The 26719-nt window shown below is 46.6% G+C and overlaps 1 protein-coding gene across 1 annotated transcript in view; it reads left to right on the top strand.

The window, feature by feature from the left end:
- Positions 1-26719, top strand: part of LOC144798009 (ATP-binding cassette sub-family C member 12-like) — a 2245771-nt gene that overhangs the window by 215308 nt on the left and 2003744 nt on the right. Inside the window, exon 3 of the mRNA XM_078668799.1 lies at positions 14016-14174. Within this exon, the coding sequence (XP_078524925.1) occupies positions 14016-14174 (159 nt within the window). The remainder of the gene's footprint in view (positions 1-14015; positions 14175-26719) is intronic.

Here is a 26719-nt window from a genome sequence, read left to right as displayed (position 1 = left end):
TCGGCCATTGGCCGACGGCAGCACTACCTCGCTGGTGCTGCCGTCGGCCAATGGCCGACGCTGCCCCGCCCGTTTTTTGAAACGGCCGCACTACCGCAAAATCGCGGAAGCAGCCAACGGGTTAATTCAATTCGTATTTATTTATTATTATTATTATTATTTATTGAATGAATTTGCAATGTGTCTAAATATCAATTCTAAAATTATTTTGTCTAAGAGCATGACCAATACGCCCTCGCTCCGCCAATATGGCCAATATATATGTTGTAACTGTGGAAACAGATATGCTCATTAGCCACTCGGCTTGTGGACTCTAGGTGGTAGCAACACATGATTAAATGCCTGTCTATACATAGAATACAATGCAACAAGAATAACAGGAGTGTTTAATCAGGGATTATGAACATTGAGTTAAAATAATGAACTCGTCAGTTAGACAATATAATTTAATTTCTTTCATTCTAATTTGTATAAAATTTGCAACATGTGCATGTATCATCTGCAAAATGTATTAATTTTCAGCCAGTACAATTTGCCCTCGCTCCACTGTTTTTTTTTTTTTGTTTTTTTTTTATAAACCTTTATTTGTAAAGAAAGGATATACAAATATGAGCCTACAACCAGTCCGGCCGGCCACGACACGATATAGCAAGCAAGAAATCCAGGAGGGAAATATACAGAATCAATCCTAATGGAACGCAATCAATACAGCCCAAGAAGGGGGGGGGGAGGATCTGGACGGCCCACAAACAGGAACAAAGAAGGTTAATTTTATAATATCACAATAAGGAGAATAACAGGTCCAGTTACAGCATAAATGAATCCGGGTTCTCCAAAGCAATCAGTGGCTACAAAAAGCTAAAGGGCAGCAACGTGGAGGAGTGGCACTACAGTATACATCAGTAGGAAAACAGATGCAGTGAACACAAATCAGTGTTCAAGTAGACTCATCATATACACATCCACCACCCAGAAGCACATCGGAAACAGAACAGAGGAACCGGAATATCGACATCAGTAGAACTAACCCGTCATACTATCCTTTGGGAAAGAGATAAAGGGGAAGGGAAGAGGGGAGGGGAAGGAAGAGGGGAAAAAGAAAAATAAAGACTGAAAAAGAAGAACGCCGCGCCGAACAAGCACCCCGTAGCAAGGACACATAAAAGAGCAGGATTATTAGCAACGAGGAGGGGATGGGAGTCGCAATTGAAATGCGGCATAATCACAAAAAGGGGAGCAGTGATGATAAGGACCCCATCCCGAACATACCAAGGGAGGCAGGGACAGACGCGGCGCTCTTATAAGAGACACAAAAGGGCCATAGAACTAAGAAAAATAAAACCCGCAGATAAGACCCTTCCCACCCATCCCACCCAGCACCCCTGCAGAAGGCTACGGCCTACCCCCCCAGCAGCGTGCCTGTCGCCCTAAATCAGAACCCGAAATGTAGCAGAGACGAGAGAGAGAAGAAGAAGAAAAAGACAAAAAGAACATGAAGACAGAAAGACGTAGGAGGGAGGAGTGAAGGAGCAGAGTCAGAACGGTCGGCCACAGCCCTCCGCCCAACCATACATTTGTAACACTTGTAAACGAAAACGACACGATCTCGAGCATCAAAGAACTTACAAAAGGGTCACCCACAGCACTATGTATACGGGCAATTGCGTCACGGATCTGTACACTAGCAGTCTACCGGGGGCTTAGTATCTCACCCCAGGCCTTTCTTAGCCACAATAACCACCCACCACATGACAGCGGGAAGTGAGCAACATGGTGCAGGGCAATCATACGAATGAGAAAAATTCCGATAAAAACGTAGGCCAGGGAGGTCAAACCAAAAGTAAGAGAACAAAGGTCCGGGCATGCAGTTCAGGTGTCCCAACAATGTTAACAAGAGCAATAAAAGACAGAAGTTCAGTCTCGTCGTCCGGGAAAGCGGAGGTTTTCCTGTAGTGCAGAAACACGACCACATCAAGGCAAAGACATGCAGCAGTCCACCATGCTTCTCGAATACTCGGGTAGGATCGGGCCCCAGCCCCATATCCAAGTCGCCGAACTCCAAACATTGAAGCGCAGAAGGTTCCGAAACCACTCGCTTGCATACCTGTTGACGGGCAGCGGCATGGACCCTCGTCATGATCGAGGGGGGCGAAGCAGGGGCAGCATGGAGACAAGAAGGAACCACAAAGAACCGTCCATTTAAGATGGCGGCGGACCGCACCGATCCCCCAGGGGCACCGGGGGCCAAGGTCGCAAGCAGGGACCGTAATGCACCAAGAACATCGCCAATCGTAGGCTCACGCACACATGTCCAGGCCCCCGTGCAGTCCAGCAACCCAAGTCCGCCGTCTTGAGGATATCCGCGGCCTAGCTCGACGGCCGCCATTTTGTAATTTCAGCCTCGGCACCACCCTTCGCGACTCTCGGAGCAGTCCCGCAAATGCGGACCCCCGCAAGTATTAAGGGGGTCCCAGCAATGGCAGCCTTGGTGCAGAAAGGAGAGCCGCCCAAGTCGGGGGTCCGCCTGTACTAACGCTGGCGTGCCTGACGAGCAGAGTCCGGGCGCGAGGCTCCAGGGTGGATGAACGGAGCGGCGGCGGGGGGACCCCTTCACACGATCAGTCCTCGGAGCACCACTCCCCGCACCAGCCCCACGGCCACCAAGGCAAGCCCGCCGCAGAACCAGCAGGATGTTCGCACAACGGCCTCTCGTCGGTGGCTCACGTTCCCGGTCGGGGCCGACGTTTACATCAACGCCGGGCTGGGTCCAATAGGCGAGACCCCGGTCTCATCGCCGCGGAGGCCCCGGTCCCACCGGGGCAGAACTTCGGAACCGCGGCACACAGGAGTCTCCAGGTCAGACGGTGAGTAGAAGCAATACTTTACGTTTCTGTTTCTGCTCGAGTGTGTCGCTTCGGGGCAGGATATGTAGCAGGATATGCGAGTCAGGCCGGCAGGCTGACGGAGCCGAGCTAGAGAGCGACCATTACGATCGCGAGCTTGGCTCCTCCCCCCCCCTCACTCCACTGTTAATTTTAACCTATGTCACATTGCTCTTTGAAAGAATCACCGCATGATGTTAATTCAGTCTGTTTTCAGTATCTATACTGCTAACCAACTTTGTCAGTCCGTCCTCTTTGTTAATTAAGGTTGGGCGCAAAATCCTTTCCGCTCGCGGATTTTGCAGATTTTTGGCAATTTCGTGATCCGCGAATCTCGCGAAATTGCCTAAAATTCCGCAAATCCGCTCGCGGCCGGATTTTTTCTTTTTTTTCCAGTATAGGTATCAACACTGTGGCATCTTCGTGAATAAATGTGCAGGCAGGATTTATTCTGGCATGATGCTCCTGTCACAAAAATTAAACCTCAACAGGAAGCACTTACAGATATAAAGCAGGTGCCTGAGTTGAAGCTCAAATTCAGTCACGCATTATAATCAGCCCAAGCAACCAGTGAGCACGGTCTGGGCTTGGCAGGTGTGCTTCCTCCCCATATCTACCATCTACAATTAGATGTAATCCTTGATGAAGGTCTTTGCATCCACGAGTTTCTCGAGTGCAATCCTCTTGTTCTTGCTGTGAATAGGAGGCTGTTTTCTCCTCATCTGGTGCTCTGATCGGTCTCTGACCCTTTATAAACAAGAGGCATGTGAACTCGCATAGAAGCCCCGCCCGTTTGGCCTCGCCCCACACACACTAGGGTATGCAACGTCTTCCCGGCCCTTTCCTGACTATGATGGACAGCTCACTCGAGGGACCTCGGCGCCTTTCGGCGCAGTGGCAAAGTTACAGACACAAGTGGTTAAGGTCACATTATGCAAATCCGCGAGTTTGCGGATTTTTGCGCAAACTCGCAGATTTTTTCACGATTTCGCACGAATTTGCAGACCGCAAATCCGCAAATTTCACCCATGGTTAATGTCAATGTAAATGCACTACAAATGGTGGCTGGAAATGGTGATCTTTAGGCTTGTGAAAAAGATAGTATCAGTTAAAACGCGTTGCCTTTGATAATACACATGGCCTTTTGAAGTAATCCTGGAGTGCGACTCTTTCTTTGTGGTTTACATTGCTGCAGGAGATTTTTCTATGATATATATTACCTACTGGCAGCCGCCAGTAAGTAGTTCTAGTTACCACCTAGTTTCCATAGGAATAGCATGTTTTGATTTGCTAATAACTTTGGCGTAGTTTAACAAATCTTTGCAAGATTCTCTCAAAATAAAAGTCTATCCAGGTCAGCTCCTATCCTGAAAGCTTGGGGGTGATTCATCAAGCGGGGTGGATGAAAAGAAAAAATCGAAGTGTGGGTCCCGCCCTTCGTATTCAAAAAGCTCCCGGGTGGGTCAGGTCCTGGGGACACTTATAAATAATGTTGTGGGGGCAGCCCAAGGGATCACCACCTCCCTGGGGCTTATTAAAATAAATGCAGGGGGTACATACGTAGCCCCCCGTAGCCCCGGGGACCTCCACCTCCCTGGGGCTACCTAAAGAAATGCGTGGGGGTCCCAACCCTCCCACGCTGCTCTGGGGACCGCCACCTCCCCGGAGCATTAATGATAATTGGCGGGGGTCTCGTTGCCCCCCTGAAGCCCTGGGACTGTCACCTCCTCAGGGCTAAAAAACATAATTAGTGGGGGGCTCAAGCCCCCCACACTGCCCCGGGGACCACCACTTTCCGGGGCACTTAATATTGAGATTTTGGGGGTCCGTAGCTGACCCCCAGCCCTGGGGAACACCACCTCCCCGGGGTTTTAAAATGGAGGGAAGGGGGCCACACAGCCCCCCTCCTGGAGCCCTCGATGGTCCTGGGGACTGCCACCCCCACGGCCGGCTCCTGCAGTGTCCCGGGGTGCCCACCCCCCGGACACTACTGTTTGCTATGACAGGGCGGAAGCCATGTGGCTCCCGCCCTGTCATAGCAAACTAGCTTTGGATTTTGAAAGCGAGAGCAGAGAAACCTGCTCTTGCTTCCAAAATCCAAAGCTGATTGCTTTTCCTCATGAGGAGCTGCATGTCAGCAGCTCCCCATGTGGAAAAGTAATGCCGGCTACCCCAGGATGCGGGGAGCCAACAGGACTGTGGGGGCATTGGGGCTCCTCCCACGGTCCCCAACGGTGAGGCCAGGCCCTGGGGGATGGAGTCCCCTGGGCCAGAAGTGCACAGGACACACGGCCCCCCTCCACTGTGAATATTAATTTAAATAAAAATACGGAGAGGCCGGGCCCCGGGTCATCGGGTCCCCGGGGCCATAATTGGCAAGAGGAGGGGGGCCACGTGGCCCCCTCCTAAAAATAAATAACAAAAGGATGGCTAGGCCCCGGGGAATAGGGTCCCCGGGGCCAGAAGTGGCCCGGGAGGGGGGCCACGCGGCCTCCTCCCGCCCAAAAAAAATTGAATACAGGTTGGCCCCGGGGATGGGGTCCCTGGGGCTAATAGAGGCTTCAGGAGGGGAACCACGAGGCCCCCTTCCCGTTTACATTAACAAAAGGGGGGTCAAGCCCCCCTTCTTAATTTGTTTTTCTTAAAGCTGGCATCGCCCCCTCCCTTCAATCCTGAGGTTCCCTGGGGGCAAACTAGCCCACCAGGTACCTCCAGTATGTGGCAGGGAGCTGCATTGCAGAGAGGTGTTCACAGGCCACGCCCCTTTTTACACCTCTCTGGGGCGCTTACAGGAGGTTGCTGGTGAGCTAGTTGGCCCCCAGGGACCCATGTTGCTCCTGCCCTGTCATAGCAAGCTAGCTTTGGATTTTGGAAGCGAGAGCAGAGAAACCTGCTCTCACTTCCAAAATCCAAAGCTGATTGCTTTTCCTCATGAGGAGCTGCATGTCAGCAGCTCCCCATGTGGAAAAGTAATGCAGGCTCCCGCAGGATGTGGGGAGCCAGCGGGACTGTGGGGGCATTGGGGCTCCTCCCACAGTCCCCAACGGTGAGGCCATAGGTATATATATATATACATATATACACATTAAAATATAGTTATACATTATATACACATTAAAATGTAGTTATGGAGTCAGGAGTGAGGTTGCTGTAAAGGAAGGAGGTATATTCTGATCTGTTTCTTCTGGGCCCTTTATGATCTGCTGCTGTCTAAATTGGAATGTCAAGGATTTCACTATGTGTATCTGAGAATGTGGAGGTCAGCTGGAGGTAGAGACTAAGCAGGACGCTGTGCAGCACCTGGTGGAATATCCAGCAATATACTTAACAGCCTTAATGCTTTACTGGATGGAGCTAGCTACCTACCTAACACCAGAAACAAGTTTATTTGTACATCTTTATACTGGGGATGAGTTTTAATGGCAATACTTTGCAACAGCTGAAGAAAGAAAATAAATTATAAGAAGAGAGAAACGTGGAACGATAACTGCATACCCCACAGTGGGCTACAGCAATAGGACAGACAGCCTTCCCTAGAAAGAAAGAAGTAACATTGAGTTCTTAGGCTGCTAAGCCTTAAGAGAAAAATAAAACATAAGATGTGTATGGCCTTACAGAGAAATGACAATCAGTGGCTGCAGGCACTAGAGTTTCTGTATTCCCAGAGAAGGCCATGGCTGCAATGAAAGAATACCTGAATAAAACAACAAGTGACCCTAGGGTGAGAAATGAGGACAGACGGAGAGTAAGAGAAGAACACCCATTGAATTTAGCAGCTACCGTGTCTCAAAGGAACTGTATTTGGGGGTAGGTTCATTTTGTAAGGGCCAGTTCAATGGAGAGCTGGATCTAGAAGAAAACGTGTGAATGATTCTGCTGAGAATGAAGTGTTTTATAGACTAATGTTTTTTGGTATCTGGTAGTTAATACGTGCAGATGCAAGACAGATGTAAGGTGTGGTTGTTAATTAAACCTGTATTCATTATTAAATCTGCTGCAGTAGTGGTGTTAATATGTAATTGTTATAATAAGCTTGGAGAATACTGATTTCATGTTGTGAGATTGTTCTCTGTAACTATAGGAGATCCGAACACCCAGCTCGGTGGGTGCATTTTCACTCCTTGGCTACTATATTCATGTTATGACAGCCATACTATGGGAAAGAGGGTATTGCTTTAAGTTAATTGCAACATTAACTTTATTTGTTCTGTCAGGCAGAATTTGGAGAATATGAGGCATGAAGGCAATGATTGTAGCCCAAGCAAGCCGAAGAGTTATGTTTTCCAGTCTTTACACATGGTGGAATGCATTTTGTTAGGTGGATTCTTGCGGGAGAACATGGCAAAGAGGTACATATTTATTTATTTATTTTTTAAAAGCCATTTGTAAAGCGCCTGGTTACTCAAAAAACAGAGTGTCCCCGCGCTGAATACTGAAATGAGGCTTAGAGGAAGGAGTACGGGTATGCCAACTCATGGGTGGAGGATGGAAAGGGGTTAAGTGTGTGGGAATAGGAAAGTTTTAAGTTTTCCCCGAAACCTAGTTTCAGAGGGTTCCATACGGATCTCAAGTGGGAGCTCGTTCCAGCACTTAGCAGCCAGATATCTGAACGAACGGCCGCCCATCCTAGCTCTGGTGACTTTTGGGATTTTGAACAACATTGCTCCAGAAGATCTCAGATTTCTGGTGCGGCGGTGTGTTGTAAGAAGGCATTTTAGATATTCTTGCCCCGTGCCTTGGGCGATACGATGGGCAAAGCATAAGGACTTAAATTTTATTTGTTCCTCAATGGGGAGCCAGTGGAGTTTGGACAGGGCAGATTTCCCTGAGGCTCTGCGAGGAAGCTTGAGCACCAGACGTGCAGTGGCATTCTGAACACACTGGAGTTGGTGAAGTCCTTTTTTGCTCAAACCTAGTAGCAGGGCGTTCCCATAGTCCAGATGGGGAGTTACCAGGGCATGGACAATGGTCTTCCTGGAATCCATGGGGAGGAGGTCTAATACCTTCCGGAGAACCTTCAGTACGCTGAAGCATCTAGCCGTGACTTTGCTAACATGAGGCATGTATGAGAGATTGGAATCAAGTGTTATGCCCAAGTTACATACCAAGACCGCAGGACAGGGCAGGCTGCCTAATTCCGCAGGCCACCACATGTGGGACCATGCGGAAGAAGATTTTCCTACCACCAACAGCTCGGTTTTATCGCCATTGAGGCGAAGACAGTTATTATTCATCCAAGCTGCCACAGAAGAGAGACAGTTGGAGAAATTGGTGGCATCCTCTCTGTGGTCGGGTGTGAGCTTGAACATCAATTGGGTGTCATCAGCGTAACTGACAATGCCCACCCCATAAGTCTCCACTATGCGAGCCAGGGGCTCCATATAGATCAGGGGTCTCCAAACCGGTCCTGGAGGGCCGGATCCATGCCAGATTTTTGGGATATCCCCATTGAGATACATGTAGTTATTTTAAAAATCTGGCATGGATCCGGCCCTCCAGGACCGGTTTGGAGACCCCCGATATAGATATTAAATAAAGTAGGGCTCAAACTAGAGCCCTGAGGAACCCCATGACTCGCCTTCCTGAGAGAAGACTTAAAGGGGGGGCAGTGCATCTGAAAGTTCCTGTTGACCAGGAAGGACTCCATCCACGCAAAGGCATGCCCCTTTACTCCCATGTCAGATAGCCGAGACAGCAGCGTTGAGTGCAGCACGGTGTCGAAGGCTGCACTAAGATCTAAAAGTACCAACGCTGCTGTCTCTCCATCATCCACTATGTGCCTTAAACTTTCGGTGGAAAAAAGTAGGGCAGACTCCGTAGAGTACCCCGCTCTGAACCCAGATTGTGTGGGGTGCAGGAGGGAATGTTCTTTTAGATAGCTCATGAGCTGTCTATTAACTACTTTTTCCACAAGTTTTGCGCAGAAAGGGAGGAGGGAGATAGGGCGAGGGTTTTGAAATTGGGAGATATGGATGTTGGCCTTCTTCTTAAGGGGGATTACTTGAGCGGTTTTCCAAGCATCTAATACCTGGCATTCTTGAAAGGAGAGGGACACAATAAGACTGATGTAATCAATTATTGTGGTCTCCATGACTCCTTTACAGCGAGTCGGCGGACACATGTCGCTCGGAGAGCCAGATTGCACACTATTTGCGATGCTCAGTAACTCTTGTTTCTCCGGAGTAAATAAAACATGTGAGACCAGGAGTCCCCGTGTTGCAGGTCTTGGCTATTACAAGTTTACTCGAACTGGCCTCAACCTCCGTAAAGGTGGCATGGATTTTATCTATCTTGTTTACGAAGAAGTCAGCAATAGAGTCACATAGTTGTTTTGAGTAAGTATCTTGAGCTTCCAACCTCGTTGGGATCGTGAGTTCCTTATAGATAGAAAAGAGTTCTTTAGTGGGATTGTCTGCTGCGTCAATTCTGCTTTTGAGGTGGCAACTTTTGTCAGATCTCACTAGTTTATGGTATTTATTTAATTCACACTTATATAATAGTTTGTCCTCAGGTTTGTAGAATTTCCTCCAGCTCCGTTCTAACGTTTTGCATCTCGCTCTGGCAAGTTTTAATTTTTCCGAAAACCAAGGAGCGGTTTTGGATTGCCTAGCCAGGGGCTTGGATGTCCAGGGAGCTATCTCATCCAGAGCAGTGGACAGCCATCTTTCATAATTTTCCCAAGCCTCCTGAATGGAGTTGCTATGCGGGGGAAGATTTTTTTGAAGAGCGAGTCTGAAGGCTTCTTGGTTAAACTTTTTCCAATTTCTTCGTTTCAGGGAAGGGGGTTTAAATAATTTGTTTTCTATAGGCGTGTTATCAACCAAGATCGGGACGACAAAGTGATCAGACCAAATTATGCTAACCGGAGGGAAGGCAATAATACCGTCCCAGTTGGCAAAGATGGGATCAAGGAGATGGCCATGTAGGTGTGTAGGGGCAGTGGATTGTAGGTTCAGCCCCAATAAAGCCAGAGCTGTCGCCACCTCCTGTGCCTCCTTACATTCCCTATCGTCAAAATGGAGGTTTAAATCGCCTAAAATGACTAACTTTTTGTATCGGAGAGCTGGCTGTGTAATAAAGTCAACAAACTGACTAACAAATCGTCCAGCTGCTCCAGGCGGGCAATATGCCAATAGACCATTGACAGCATTTCTTGGTCCTAATTTAATGGTGAATAGTCCGCTTTCACTATGAGGTACATTGGCTTTCACTAGGGTACATTCTAACTCAGACTTATGAATAAGGGCTATCCCTCCTCCTCTTTGTTTGTGCCTGTCTAACCGAAGAAGACAATAACCCGGGGGAATAGCCTCAAGCACTTCCGGAGATGATTCCTCGTCCAACCACGTCTCGGTTAAGAAGGCCACGTCAGGATTATTTGTGATTAGTAGGTTGTGCATTTCAAGTTTGTGTTTTTTCAATGACCTACAATTTAATAGTAGCATATTAGGTTTAGATGTAGCCTGTATATTCTTCTCGAGGGATTGGAAAGTGTGGTCACACAAATCACAAGCTTTAGGTAAGCGATCAGCTTGGTGGCTGTGAGCGCAGCCATTTGACACCCTGGGGCGTAGTAGAAGTAGCTCCTTTTTAGTATATTGAATAAAGTACCTTGTCGGGTCGGAGATGTCAGATGGTATCAAGGGGCTAAGAGGGCTCGCCCCGCGTCCCAGTCTGTCGCGGACGGGCGCAGACGGGCTGGACTCTGGCTTGACTCCGGCGCGAATACGGCGCGCCCACTGAACGCGTCCGCTGCGCGGAGCCATGACCGTTTGATTTTATACTGGTGACTCACCCAAGATGGCCGCCGTAATCACTCCACCCGAGTCCCAGGAAGCCCAGCCCTAAAATCGTCCGGACACTCTGGGGGGAGGCAGCGCTGACTAAAGTAAGTGAACTACTATAGTGCCACTACAAATTTTAAAATGATATCTACACCCTCAAATCGGTGAGATACCAAGCGTCGCGATTAAAAAATGGCGCGCTGGTGCTGGGGGGGAGCGGACACACAGGGCAAGTGCTAACAAAAGAATATTAGTATCAGGATGAGGAAAGACCGCCCGGCTCAAGCCTCACGCGTATAATGCAGTATTCTCGCGATTTAAGCCCCTGACTTGATTTTATACTGGTGACTCACCCAAGATGGCCGCCGTAATCACTCCACCGGAGTCCCAGGAAGCCCAGCCCTAAAATCGGCCGGACACTCTGGGGGGAGGCAGCGCTGACTAAAGTAAGTGAACTACTATAGGGCCACTACAAATTTTAAAATGATATCTACACCCTCAAATCGGTGAGATACCAAGCATCGCGATTAAAAAACGGCGCGCTGGTGCTGGGGGGGAGCGGACACACAGGGCAAGTGCTAACAAAAGAATATTAGTATCAGGATGAGGAAAGACCGCCCGGCTCAAGCCTCAGGCGTATAATGCAGAGAATCAAGTACCAACTCCCTAAACAGTAAACACAGAAGAGCTACTGATAAATATCTACTGTTAACCCTAGTTTATTGCATAATACAATGTTGAGTGCACAATAGAATGTAAGGTCTGCCTTATAACAGGATTGAATTAAGTGGTGCATGGTTCTGAAAGCCCTAAACGTTAACAGTGGTGATGTGTATTGTGCAGAGTGCCCTTTGAGATGGTAAGCGGTAGTGATATGTTGCGCAGAATGCCCTAGTAAAGGGGTGAATGCAGCTAGCATTGAGCTAGCTGATGTGCTGGGATCTCTTTATTCAATGCCCTTCAAGATCTATTGATGCCCACCCTCGGTAATGTTCAGTATGGGATGTTAGGGTGTCCTCCTGGGTATGTGGTGATGTGGAGATCAGTTAAATGAAGAGCCTCATCAGGAAGCTACCCAGACAAGTTGCAGGAGGAGCCTGAGAATGAAGTTACCTGGTGTGGGATCTGTTTCTTCTGTGGTCTTCATCATTTCTTTCTGCCCACCCTCATGTAATATTCAGTATGTGAGGTTAAGAATGTCATTCTATGTATGTGTAGAACAGTTAAATGAGGAGCCAGAGCAGGAAGCTATCTAGCTTCTCATGGGGCAATTGGAAAGATACCTAGCATTTTGTACTTTTCTTCTTAATAAAGGAGCTATCCACAGGAGCATAGGATTTCAGATCTGTTGTAACCTATGCATACTCTAAGAGAGAAAGAGCAACTAATGAAAACCAAAAACAACATGGGAAATCATCAGCAGGCGTTTCATTTTCAAAATAGTTCAATGAGTTGGAGAGAACACAGAAACTCATGGATTGAGCAGGGGCTGAGGTGTAGAAAAAAAGCAAATAGATTTCTTGCATGCATAACCCACCTTACAATCACTACCCTCCTCATACCTGAGCTAGTGAAGAAATTAATGCATGGGTGTTAGAAATTGGGTTACTGGTTTACTGGGATATGAGCCCTAGTCAAATAGCAACCACAATCATACTCAGGATAACCCTAAAATAAACCTGTGCTCACCCTCTGGTAGTTTGGCATGGAGCAGTCAGGCTTAACTTAGAGGCAGAGTGTAAAGTATTGGAGTAACACTTCAAACTGTAAAATAGTGAAAAGACTATACAAAAATATCCCACACCAGGTTGAAAAATAGATCTGATTTTAATAAATAAATAAAATAGCCCAGCACAGTAGATGCATCAGTTCCACTGGCAGGCACCTTAGGCACCCTTCCAATAGTCCAGGACTGGGGTGCAACACCTCACACAGTAGACTCATATATGGCAGAGTCCAGGTGCCTGTTATGTTCCTGAGGCTTCAGATCAGAAGCCCAGCCAAGTAGCCCTTGGAGTCACTCTGGGTTCTGGGGGTAAGAGATGTAAGTGCAGTAGTTCTAATCCAGGCCAGTCGGGCAGCAGGCAGCAGATCAGCACAGCTAAGCAGGAGTCCAGCAGAGTGCTGTCCAGCAGAGTTGCAGTCCTTTGTCAGCACAGCAGTCTTTCTTCCTGGCAGAGTATCCACAGGTCCAGAAGAGTACTTAAGCGGTGTTGGCCGAGGTCCAGTACTACCAGGACTTGTAAAACTTTAAAGTACATGTTTCATCTTTTAAATACTTTGCACTCTGGATTACTCAGGGCCTACTTTAGAGGTGGCATATATGTATAAAAAGGGAAGGTTTGGGCCTGGCAAAAGGTTTATTTTGCCAGGTCGACATGGCAGTATAAACTGAACACACAGGCTCTGCAGTGGCAGGCCTGAGACATAGTTAAATGGGGGTTACTAACGTGGGTGGCACAATCAGTGCTGCAGGTCCACAAGTAGCAATTAATTTACAGGTCCTGGGTACCTGTATTACCACTTTACTACTGACTTATAAGTAAATTAAATATGCCAATTGGGTATGAACCAATATTGTTATGTTTAGGGAAGAGAGCACACACACTTTAGCACTTTTTTTGCAATGGTAAAGTGTACAGAGTCCTAATACCAGTACAAACAAGGTCAGAAAATTAGAGAGGAAGGCTAAAAGTTGAAGGAAGACTACCCTAAGGCTGCCAGGTCTAACAGTGGGTTTCAAGGGGTGTGACTGTGTACAGACTGTGCTTGCAGCACACTGGATGAAGAACAACACACATACAAACAATCCTAAAAAGGAGAGATAGTAGCAATCTGGGAAATGACAAACAAAATCATAAAATCAATGGAGAAAGAGGCTACATAAGTCCCTTTGGGAGAGTATGGTTTATGAAACACAAGTGTCTACCTCAAGAAACTAGATGGTAGGCTTCAGAGTAAAAGAAAGTAAGCATATGCAGTCTTTGGATGGGTGCCAGAAATAAACGGGATGACAGTTTATATGTATCATACTTGTAACGAATAGGGCTCAAAAGACAACAGTAACTAACTATCTCAATTAATAAACCTCTTTTTATTATCTCTTTCTCTTTAAAATAGCCCATTATGTTTTGACAAAACGTGCTAGAAAGACATTGAAAACTGCACACTATGCACACTTGTCAAAACCCCCTTGACATGTGGTGGTTTGAGTGTGCCTCATGGACATTTCAGAAAAAGAATGTTGCTGCCTCACTTATAGCAGAAAATGATTGTGACAGTGAGAGCCTAGAGGTGATGACTTTGGCACAAGTCACGCTAATGTTTCTTTTTTACTTTTTCTCACCAGGCCCGCCTCTCTGAATCCCATAGATGATGCAGGACTGATCTCCTTCACCGCATTTTCATGGCTGACACCTCTTATGATGACAGGATACAAAAAACATCTGACTGCAGACGACTTGCCACCACTGTCATACTATGACAGTTCTGATGTAAATGCAAAAAGGTATTTTGAGATAAAGAAATTAGAATGTAAATGTGAAGTAAGGTTCTTTGTGTCTATCAATAGTGAATAAGACTCACTGCATAATAACTCTAACTTCAGCCAAGAAATGGCAATCCAACACCGGGCTGGCTTTAGAGCAGTGTTACTGGTGCAGTCACACCTGGCGCTGACCACGAGGGGTGTGTGTTAGAAATGGGGTTTCCGGTTGGCTAGAGTATGCCTAAGTCAGGTAGAGCTCACCACTCTAGTCAGGGCTAGTAAGTTACTCACCAAAGATAACCTGTGCTCACCCCCTGGTAGCTTGGTACAGAGCAGTCAGGCTTATCGCCAGATGCAATGTTTAAAGCTCTTGCACATCACACTCACACAGAAACAGACAGCAACACAATAATTAAACCACAAAACAGACTGCTCACAGGATTATATAAAAAACATTACATTATATTGTACATAAATCATAGACCAACACAGCATTGTTCATAAATACTGGACTTACTATGCCAATCCTGAGCTCATATTCATTATCATGAAAGCGCAAGGTAAAAATGACATTATTAGAGCATCAGGGCATGAAGTGTAGCAGATTACGAAAGGAAACGCATGAATCATAAATTCTGTGCAGAGTATGGAAAGCAGGGGGAATGCATGAATCTTTCAATATTACCATCACTACATGTATCATCAAACCTCACCATATACATCTAAGGTCCTGCACTCCAATTAGGATTTATGTGGTAATTAGGCTTTAAAAAGAAGAGGGCACAGAAGCTCCTGTGTGTGCATTACAGGAACTACAGTAGTTAAGGCAGTCTTCCTCAATAAACAAGCGGGGCCTCCATTAAGGTCTTGCCCTGTATGGCCGCGATCAGTACATTTCCCCCAAGGTACTTTCAGATGTTGGGTCACGACACATCCTACTCAATCCAGCAGGACGACCTCCCCTGGATCTCCTGCAAGCAGAATTAGAAAAGGTGACTGCTTGCGACCACACAGAAAAGCTGCAGACCAGCACAGTCATGTGTGAGGGCAGGTCACACCCTATACAAATATAAATGCACCCGACTCCCCCTCCCTGCCCAGGAATACCATCAGCATGCAGATGGATGCAGATGCCTCTCATGTCACATCCAGACCTTCCTGTGTGATGGGTGGCTGGAAACTATGCACAAATGGCAACTGTCACTCTGCCTTAGATGTGAATTGGAGTCAGGCTGGTAAACACTAGATTTATAATCACAGAAATTCCCACTTTCCAAAAGCAGCATTTCTAAAATAGTCATAAAAAATCCAACTACAGCAGTAGGCCGGATTTCTTACTGCCATTCTAAACATTCCAAACATAGAAATGATGCTCTTTTAAGATCAGGAATTACAATTCAAACACACATAAGGGAATTCCCTATGCTAGTCTATGAGAAGAGTAGGTCTCACAGTAGTGAGAGACAAAATAGAATGTTAATCACTGTCAGGACATGCCACACAATAAAGGCACATGCCCTACCTTTTACCTACACCACACTATGCCCATAAGGCTACCTAGTGCCTCCCTTAGGGGTTACCTATATGTAGTAAAAGGTGAGTTTAAGGCTTGGCAAGTAGCTAGTCAATGTGGCAGTACACAACACATGCAGGCCCTACAGTGACAGGCCTGAGACAGATTTCAAAGGCTACTTCAGTGGGCGGTGCAATCAGCGCTGCAGGCCCACTAGTAGCATTTAAATTACAGGCCCTGGAGGGGCATGGCCAAGATGGTGGCTGGTTAAGATCTTTTCCTTGTCTCTCCTGCCAGTCGCCAGCCCAACACAGCAGCGCTGGCCTGTTCAGCAAGAGAACGTGGCATCTACAGTCGGCCCCCACTTGGAAACATTAGAAAGGCACGTGCATTGAGGCCCGGGGTGCAGCCGGCTGCCACTCACTTGTGCACAGAGGTAGCCCCTCTCCCACTGACATCGCAATAAGGTCCTGAGGACCGCAGAGCTGGATGGCTGGAAAAGGGGTGTGCCTGCCCCAACCTGAAGCGAAGCACGGCCAGTCGTGGCAGGCAGCAACGGGAGTGGCGATGCAGAGAGGCGCCCTAGGAGACATCAGATAGGAGTGCATGTGCTGGAGCACAGATGCTCTGCCTGAGGCAAACAACTTCAGCCCAGACCTGCTGGGTTAAGTGAGTATGCTGGCACCAAGGTGTTTGAAGACAATGCCCTAGGGCCTTGCAGTCTCTATCAGTGGGCGATGAGAGCAGCGGAGCAGAGGAACCCACTATCCCAGTAAGACGATGTGAGGTGGGATTTCGGGGGTCTAGATGGCTTGAAAGATATGGACTGGGCCTGCCCACCTGGCTACAGCCGAACTGGATTAAATTGATCAGTAGAGGTGCATTAAATGGGACATGGACGCACATCTGATTTGCGGAGGATGAGAGAATCTGCTCACAGTGATCAGCTGAAGTTATACCGTTTGCTGAGACATATGCAGGGGGGCTACTTTTCTTGCCCCCATTAGCGGCCAGGGCATGGCCTCGCCCCATGCTTAAAGGCTACAGAACCTAGGGGACTTTTGAACAAAATGAGACAGTGGGAGTTGCGCCTGAGGCCTGCGCTATGGGATAGCTACCGCAGAACCCTGAGAGCTGGAGAGTACAAGAGGAGTCCCTTCTTGCTGAGAGTGGCCATGGGCTTGACCAACGGGCACCTCCTGTGAGGCATACACAGAATTGAGACCTGTCCAGAACTTCCAAACCCATTTTCCCTTGAAGACTTGTCTTGAGGGCTCTCAGGGTGGTGGTAGGTCAATTTGGGCTCACAACGTGAGGCACTGGAAGGACCTACAGTGATTGATGTCAACAATGGTGATCGGCCGAACCAAGAAAGACCGCACTCTCAAAGCAATGCTTAACTGACCACCAGGGGGCTTATCCAGTGACCCCCTTCCATCGAACCCTCTGCGGTAAGAGGATGAGAGTATGGTGGAGGAGCATGTGACATGCTTCTTCATGGAATATCTCTTCATGTCTTTGAGAGATGACCTGCAGGCTGTCGAAAGAGACCTCTCCCAGGACATCAAAAAAGTTAGAAAGGACATAGACTTATTAGAGGACCGCATTGCAGCCCTGGAAGACAAGGGAGATTGTCAGGAGGAGGAACTTGAATCCGTCCAGCAGGAGGTCATCTGCTCCGCGAGCTACATATAGACTTGCGCACCCACGTGGAGGTACTAGAGAACAGATCTCGTCGGAACAATGTCGCATACAAGGCATTGCTACTAAGGCGGAAGGGAGGACATCTTTAGCTATGTCAGGGACCACTTCCTAGGGGAGCCCTGAGAAACTGAAATAAAGGTTGACCAAGCACGTTGTGCTGGACTGCCACGCTTGAGCACAACCTCCCCACAGACATTCTAGGTCTAGGAGGAAATATTGTGGTAAGCTCTGGAGAAGCACCATATCACACTATAACCATCAGAGACCAGACCCTGACACCCTATCAAGAGAAGAGAGTGTTCCGGCCTGTCACCATGCACCTGGGAAACAAAGGGATACCCTACTCTTGGGGACATCCATTTAGCCGAAATTTCACTAGGATTGGAAACTTTTCCAACTAAGATCTTTATCAGAGGGCCGCCAGGTCCTGAGGTTGGACCTGCCTGTGGGGGGTAGGGCGGGGTCTCACTCTTCCTTCCTTAACTGAGGAAACGGCAGTCATGCTGGCAGAGACATGGAGCACAAGGAGAGACGACTCACCACGACCCCGAAGAGATAGGCAAGAGGCAGCAGGCAGCATTTGAGGCAATTCCTACGGTTCTGGCCAAGAAGGACGACACTTAGGAGGACAGCTCATCTAGCAGACTTATGTAGAGCATATGAGCTGGGTGATAGGCAGGGGATGGGGATTATTGCCAAACTTTATGGTCAAACTCGCAGATTTGCAACACAGTGGTACTGAAAGTAAGTTGTTGCTCCAGTTCTCAAGTTATGCTTTTCTTCTGTTCTCCTTGTTTTATCACTGTGGTTTATACTTATCTGCACAGCTGACACAAGGACAAGAACACAGGACACTCATTGAGACTTCTATTGCAACTAACGGGCCCCTTAGACCCAGGAGGCTGCTTAATCCTATAGCTTACATCAATCTAGATAGTACCAATTCATGCCACACAAATTAGGGTTCTCACCCTTAATGTTAGAGGGCTACATAATCCGGTAAAACGCAGGATGGAATTGTCATATTTAGAAAACTCAGGAGCAGACATCTGTCCCCTTCAGGAGACTCACCTGCTCTCAAAATATTTCCACTGCTTTCCCACACCAGTTTTTCTCCTTGGCCTCCACGAAGGCAGTAGAGGTGGCCATACTGGTGGCACACTCCTTCAGGGTGAGAGGGGAATAGTAAGGGGCTAAACTTAGGGGCAGACATATCACTTACCACTTCATGCTGGGGGTGCCAGTTCCTGCCATCGAGCAAGGCACTACAGACGTATCACCACCAGCGTCACTAAACGCGGATGGAAGACACATGCCCAACGGGGCACGCTTCGGTTAAAAAAAAAAAACTCCACTGTTAAGTTGTAATTAGCCCCTCGTGGTTCCCTGCCTCTTCACTGCAGACTTCAAGGTTGTCATCACTTCCAAGAACTCTATTCTCTTAGCATCCTCCCCTCAGTGCTATGAGGCATTGTGTTTAAAATTCCAAGCAAATCATTCTTTTAGTCCTGATGATGATCCCTTTAAACTTTTGAGCTTGGGATCGAAACGTCGTTGACACACTAAATAGTGTCACCGTTTTCCATTGTATATGTAATAACGTGGTCACTATGTTCGTTAGCTTGTTTTTATTTGTATGCTAACTGCAAGCTTTCAATGCTCCAGTTTTTTTTTTACCGGTGTCCTTGTTTTCTCCTCTGTTGTATGCTTATTGTTTGCTTGTTTCTTTGTCTCTTCAATCGGGTGCAGGATTGCATCCCGTTGTATCTTCCTTTGATTGTTGAAAAATACCTGTATCTACATATTAAAAGTCCTTGCCCGGTTGGGCATTGACACTTTATAGTACCCATCAAGGTCTACATTGCATTTGTTTGTGGTTTCTATACTTGTTTCCTAAGGACCATTGTTCTATATAATAAGTGTTTAGTGGGGAGCTCTAGCTACGCTCCAAATGATGGGCACGAGGCATTTCTATACATAGCACTAGCAGAGGCATTGTCTACTACAGGCAGTAGGGTGTTGCTGAGGGGGACCTTAATCCGATATTTGATAATGCTCTAGACACATCGTTGCAGAGGCATGGGCAAGCAGGGGCGCTATCAGAGGGAGGACACAAGTGGCTGATAGACCTAGTGCTCAAGTATCTAAGGAGGGCCTTTCATCCACAAACACGTGAATACTCCTTTATTCTAACACACATTAAAGATATGCTAGGTCGTAATATTTATTGAGCACAAAAGATTTACATACACTCACCACAGAGCTGGAAATGCTCACAGCGCCACTCTCAGATCATGCTGCAGTGATTCTCTTGATGTCCTGTCCCCCGCTGGAACGTCCTGCCCACCAATGGAGACTGCAAAAAACTATGTTATAAGGTCCTGAGGTGGTGGCACAGATTCAAGGAGCCATTAGCAAATACCTTGCACACAATGACACTCCCGTCATTTCCATCATAATATTGTCAGAAACACTCAAAACAGTAGTTAGGAGGCAACTCTTTGTGATTTCAGCTGCTGACAATACAGACTAAGAAGAGAAACTGGAGGTTCTCACCAAACAAGTCAAAGAGCTTGAATGCATATATCAATGCACGGGTGCCCGATGGTTTGGCGTCAACTGTTAACCCTTCACTCCCAATTGCCTGATATTGATTTGGATCTAACAGAATGCGCTGCCCTCCACCTGTGCCATTCCTTCTAGTCGGTGGAGATAATGTGTCCGGCTTCTAGCGAACAAGCTGCATACTCGGCGGCAGGCCCCAGGGGTGCCCTCTATACCTTTAGGGAACACTGCACGCACCTCTACTAGGGCATATAGAGCCCTGTATCTCCAATCTGCGCACACAACCCATCTCTCTCCAGAGCAAGCAGAATCGCTAGAAAGAGAGATATACATAAAATAAGTTGTATCAGCTATAACCTTTCTTCTGCCTCATTCTAGTGCATATTTTAATGCAGGTATTTAATTAATTTGCCGCTCCTGCGGCGATACTGGCTTTGATGCTGACTGCCTCAGTCACAGTCATTCCCAAGCCCAGCACAGGTAAGTCACAGTGCAATTCATAATGGCCAATTTTCATCTTACACATAGATTTGAAATTGTTTATAGGCATTCTGGCTAGCAAGCTCAGCCCATATATGCCTTCCATTGTTGCCCAGAACCAGTGGGCTCCATTCCCCAGAGTCAAACTCTCTCTTTTAAAAAAAATATTTTTTAAAAGAGTGGTGTAATCATATTAATTTCTCATCCAAATCCAGAAATAGCAAAATTAATATCTAATTGTGCTTCCTATTGTCCACTAACTATTATCAGGCTGAGCAAACACTGATCCACTAGAGCAGTACTTATGAGGGTCCCCTCAGGTGGATGTGTCTCTAGATGCTAGGTTTTAAACGAAGTGGAGCATAGAGGACCAAGAAATAGTACTTGCTTAAACAGCTGGCCACAGTTCAGACACCAGAAGGTGATGGCCTCTTGTTAGTATTCTATAGTATTCTATATAAATGCTTTAAAGCTGACATCATCCATTGGCTGATGTCAATGTACAAATCAGAAAGGAAGGCAGGAACGCTACCCCCACCAGTCTAAGAGGCCTTCATCATTATGTTCTCTAAACATGTGTGAGACCCGTTATACAGAGCATCATACCACCTGCTAGCTCTCCTCAGTTAGAACTGTAAGAGTGTGGGTAAAATACTAGTAAACCACATTCAACTACATCTGGCACCCATGGTTCACCCTGACCAGAGTGGATCCATACCAGGTAGAAGAACGTCCCCAATTATAAAGCGTTCATACCAAGATCTGGATGATATACCATCTGAGCTATCATGAGCTGTTGCTGTCCTCCATTGGCATAGAGAAAGCCGTTGACAGACTCTCCTGGGTGTATTTATTTGTAGTGCTGCAGTGCATGGCATTCGGTGTTGAGATAACAAACTAAATCACAGTGCTCTACACGAACCCAGTTGTGCGGGTCTAATTGTCCAGGAATACCCCCCTGAAAATTATACAGAGCCGTCAGACAGGGATGGCCATTGTCGTCACTGCTCTTCCCGCTTGCAATTGAGCTTTTGGCAAGTAAGGTATGCCTAGAGAGCCCCAGATAAGGGATACAGATATGAGCTCACATCATCCTATATCTCTTGATGTGGATGATGTCCTAATAAACCTATACATCATCGCTACTGGGCTAACACTGGTTGTGACCGTGCAGCACTCCTTTGGGAGTAATCTCTGGCCTTTGGGTTAAAAATTCCTAAATCCTGTATTTTTCAACTATCGGAACCTTGTGCACTCTTTCTGCGATAGGCTAACTACCGTCAGTTTTGCAGTTCACAAGGGTAAACCTGCTCCTTTCCTCTGTGTTCTGGCAGCAGCTTCTAATGACACCAATGAACCCTGTAGCCCTGTCAAAAATGTTGACTCTGCCATGCCTGCTCTATCTGCTTGCAGCTATCTGCCATAATCCATTCTCAAATGTATTCTTTGATTTTTTCATAAACTTGCTATAATAAATCACTTTGTATTTTGCAAGAGAGCATTCAAAAAATATGATGAAAGCAGGGTGCAGTCATCATCTTTATGGTTGGTACACTCCCACAAATAAATTATTTCAGTGTGAACAATTCCAATGAGTCTAAAGGTGTATTTTTCAAGTAGTAGGGCAAGTAGGATGTCACTATGTGGTCCAGTCCCCTGTTGAACAGAATCCCTAAATATTTCAACCATGGTTGTATCCACCAGAAGGGGTATTTGCTCAAGAAGTATGGTGATACAGATGATGCTTCACACTTGAAGCAGTTGATCCTTTATAGTTAAAATGTTGAAAAGGAAAAGAGATGTGACATGAGTGTAGGAATGGTGATCTCTGATTTGCAACCGTGAAGAGGATCTCATATGCATGAAGTAGGATTTTATCTTCTTCTGCTGGTGTTCTAATACCAAGAGTAAATGGATTATGGCAGATAGCTGTAATTTAGTATTTGAATGCAAGGAAGAGTGAAAAAGATGTTAATGCACCGCTTCGTCTGACATGTTTTAACAAGGTGTGGCATAATCTCACACAATTTTGGGCAGTTTAGTTATGTTTGTTAAGCAAACTGCCCAGGATAATGCCACTTAATGTAATTGAGATTACATTTGGGTAAGAATCCTATCAGGAACAATGTCAACAAGCAGAACACAATCAGCTGTAGTTGCATTACATGCTATTCTGCACTGCTTTTGCAAAGTTTGCCAAAGAAAACACATTTTCCTCACATTTCTGTCTTGTAAAGTTCTGGAATCTGCATGAACCCGCAAACTTCCACCCACCTCATATTGCCCAAAGTCTCTTAAGCTAGGGTTAAAAATCCACAGCTAGGAAAATTGCAAAAAAATGGTCAGTTTTCACTGGAAAAATGTGATGTGTCCAAGTCGTGTTTTGTGCCTTTTCCTGTCATGGGCACTAGGCCTACTCACACAAATGAGGAACCATTTTTATCTAGAGACTTTGAGCTGAGCGGTGGGTAGAAGTTTGAGGATCCATAAAGATTCCAGAACTTTCCATCACAGGAATGTGAGGAAAATGTTTTTTTTTTACAAAGCTTGAGGTTTGCAAGGGATACTGGGCAACATAACCAGGTGAAAGCCACACACGTAACCCCATCCTGGATTTCCATGACTGTCTAGTTTTCAAAAATACATAGGATTGCTAGGTTTTCCTAGGTGACGGCTGAGCTAGGGTTCAAAATCCACAGCTAGGTACATTGCCTAAAAAGGGACAGTTTTCACAGGAAAATTGTTATGCGTCCATGTTGCATTTTATGCCGCTTTCTGTCACGGGCAGTGGGCCTACCCACACAACTGAGGAACCATTTTTATTCGGATCCCTTGGGCAATAAGGGGTGCATGGAATATTGAGGACCTATGCAGATTCCAGAACTTTCCATCACAGAAATGTGAGTAATTCTTTTTTTTTTTTTACAAAGTTTAAGGTTTGCAAGGGATTCTGGGCAACAGAACTTAGTGAAAGCCACACAAGTCATCCCGTCCTGGATTCCCCTTTGTGTCTAGTTTTGAAATATGTATAGGTTTTCTAGGTTTCCATAGGTGATGGTTGACCAAGGGTCAAAAATCCACAGCTAGGCAAATTGCAAGAAGGGTTGGTTTTTACTGGAAAAATGTTATGTGTCCATGTTGCGTTTTGTCCGTTTCCTGTAACGGACACTAGGCCTACCCACAGAAGTGAGGTACCATTTTTATCTGGAGACTTTGTGGAATGCAGGGTGTGTGGAAGTGTGTGGATCCACACAGAGTCCAGAACTTTCCTTTACAGAAATGTGAGAACATTTGTTTTTTTAAATAAGTTTGAGGTTTGCAAGGGATTCTGTGTATAAGAACCTGGAGAGAACTACACAATTCACCCCATCCTGCATTACCCTGGGTGAAAATGCATGGGTTTGCTAGGTTTCCCTAGGTACTGGCTGAGCTAGGGTTCAAAATCCACAGCTAGGCACATTGCAAAAAAAGGGTTGGTTTTCACTTGAAAAATGTGATGTGTCCATGTTGGGTTTTGTGCCTTTTCCTGTCACGCGCGCTAGGCCTACCCACACAAGTGAGGTACCATTTTTATTAGGAAACTTTCAGGAATGCGGGGTGGGTAGAAGTTTGAGGATCCATAAAGATTCCAGAACTTTCCATCACAGGAATGTGAGGAAAATGTGTATGCTTTCACAATGTTTGAGGTTTGCAATGGATTCTGGGTAACAGAACCTAGAGAAAGCCACACAAGTCACCTCATTCTAGATTCCACTGGGTGTCTAGTTTATAAAAATTCATAGGTTTTCTAGGTTTCCTAAGGTGCCCGCTGAGCTATGGTTCAAAATCCACAGCTGGGCACATTGCAAAAAGGTTTATTTTTTACTGGAAAAATGTTATGTGTCCATGTTGCATTTTGGCCGTTTCCTGTAATAGACAGTAGGCCTACCCACAGAAGTGAGGTACCATTTTTATCTGGAGACTTTGTGAAACGCGGGGTGTGTGGAAGTTTGTGGATCCACGCAGATTCCAGACTTTCCTTTACAGAAATGTGAGGAAAATTCGTTTTTTTAAATTAGTTTGAGGGTTGCAAGGGATTCTGGGTATCAGATCCTGAAGAAAACTACACAATTCACCCCATCCTGCATTCCCTTGGGTGTCTAGTTTTTGAAAATGTATATGTTTGCTAGGTTTTCCTATGTGCCGGCTGAGCTAGGGTTCAAAATCCACAGCTGGTTGCTCTGCAAAATGAGGGACGGTTTTCACAGGAAAAATATTATTTGTCTATGTTCCATTTTGGCCATGTCCTGTCACGGGCACTAGACCTACCCACATAAGTGAGCAACTTTTTTTATTTGGAGACTTTAAGCTATGCGTGGTGTGTGGAATATTGAAGATCCATGCAGATTTCAGAATTTTCCCTCACAGAAATGTAAGGAAAATTTGTTTTTTCCAAAGTTTGATGTTTGCAAGGGATTCTGGGTAACAGATACTGATGACAGCCACACAAGCTAACCCATCCTGAATTCTCCTGGGTATCTAGTTTTAAAAAATGTATAGGTTTGCTAAATTTACCTAGGTGCCGTTTGAGCTAGGGTTCACAATCCAAAGCTAGGCACATTGCAAAAAAAGTGTAAATTTTCACTGGAAAAATGCGATGTGCCCACGTTGGGTTTTGTGCCATTTCCTGTCACGGGCACTAGGCCTCCCCACACAAGCGAGGAACCATATTTATAAGAAACTTTCTGAAATGCGGGGTGGGTGGAAGTTTGAGGATCCATAAAGATTCCAGTACTTTCCATTACAGGAATTTGAGGAAAATTTGTTTTTTGACAAAGTTTGAGGTTTGCCATGGATTCTGGGTAAGAGAAACTTGTGAGAGCCATACATGACACCCCATCCTGGACTCTCCTGGCTGTCGTCTTTTAAAAAATGCATTTGTTTGCTAGCTTTCCATAGGTACTGGCTGAGCTAGGGATCAAAATCCACAGCTAGGCACATTGCAAAAAAAGTGTCAGCTTTCACTGGAAAAATGTGATGTGTCCATGTTGGGTTTTGTGCCTTTTCCTGTCACGGGTGCTAGGCCTACCCACACAAGTGAGGTACCATTTTTATTAGGAGACTTTCAGGAATGCGGGGTGGGTAGACGTTTGAGGATCCATAAAGATTCCAGAACTTTCCATCACAGGAATGTGAGGAAAATGTGTTTGTTTTCACAATGTTTGAGGTTTGCAACAGATTCTGGTTAGCAGACCCTAGTGAAAGCCACACAAGTCACCCCATCCTGGATTCCACAGGGTGTCTAGTTTATAAAAATGCATCGGTTTTCTAGGTTGCCTGAGCTAGGGTTCAAAATCCACAGCTAGGAACATTGCAAAAAAATGGTAAATTTTCACTGGAAAAATGTGATATGCCCACTGTACATTTTGTGCCATTTCCTGTCGTGGGCACTAGGCCTACCCACACAAGTTAAGTACCATTTTTATTGGGAACTTTCCATCACAGAAATAGGAGAAAAATGTGTTTTTTGGACTAAGTTCGGGGATCATTGAGGACCTTCAAAGACTGGCTTCTTTCAGAAGGTGAGCACGCCGGCCGCACCATACATGATCTCCAGTGCCAGCTAGTGAGGGGGAACTCACGCAAGCAGAGTAATTATCATGGCTGAAGCGGTGCCAATCCTGGGCCTTGAGGCAACTGCTCTGGGACCTGTTCGAACACGGCAGTGAGGGAGGGGGCCTGCGGCAGCGTCCACATGGGAGACACGCCTCCCCATGTAGACACCTCCTGAGGGCCCTGAATGAAATTCAGTACCAGATGAAAGCGGGAGCTCACAGCACCATGGATATTCCCCCTGGCTGGGTATCAAGGGACGATCCTGGGTCAGCGCAGATGCCCTGGCAGAGCAGCACATGGCCGCTCCCTTGGACTGAGGGAGTGCAAGCAGTTACTGAGTAGACAGCCTTGCTGCTGGAACCCACATGGGGACAATCTTCGTGGTCAGGAAGGAACAGCCCCTGGGCCTCCTGAATGCCCCACAGGTACTGAATTCAACATGAGCAGGAAGGAGAGAGACTGCGGCTGGGGTGCCTTCTGGCCCTGCATATAGCCAATTCCTCATGGGATCGGTCCGCAGCGGCGAGGGAAGGAGAGGAAGTCAGTACTTTGAACAGCCTGGGCATATCGTTGCCAGGGGCCGGAGGGGACCCTCTGCCCTCAGATGTGACCCAGGAGAACTGGTAATACCCACCCCCCATGCTGCAAGAGGGCAAGCAGCTACAGGGGGGACTGGAACCTACTCAGCGGGAACAGGGGGCAAGGGCCT

This window comes from Lissotriton helveticus, chromosome 12 (assembly GCF_964261635.1).
Source record: "Lissotriton helveticus chromosome 12, aLisHel1.1, whole genome shotgun sequence".
In the NCBI taxonomy this organism is placed as follows: Eukaryota; Metazoa; Chordata; class Amphibia; order Caudata; family Salamandridae; genus Lissotriton; species Lissotriton helveticus.
Note: the sequence above shows the minus strand (reverse complement) of the source record. Positions and strands in the feature narration are given on the sequence as shown.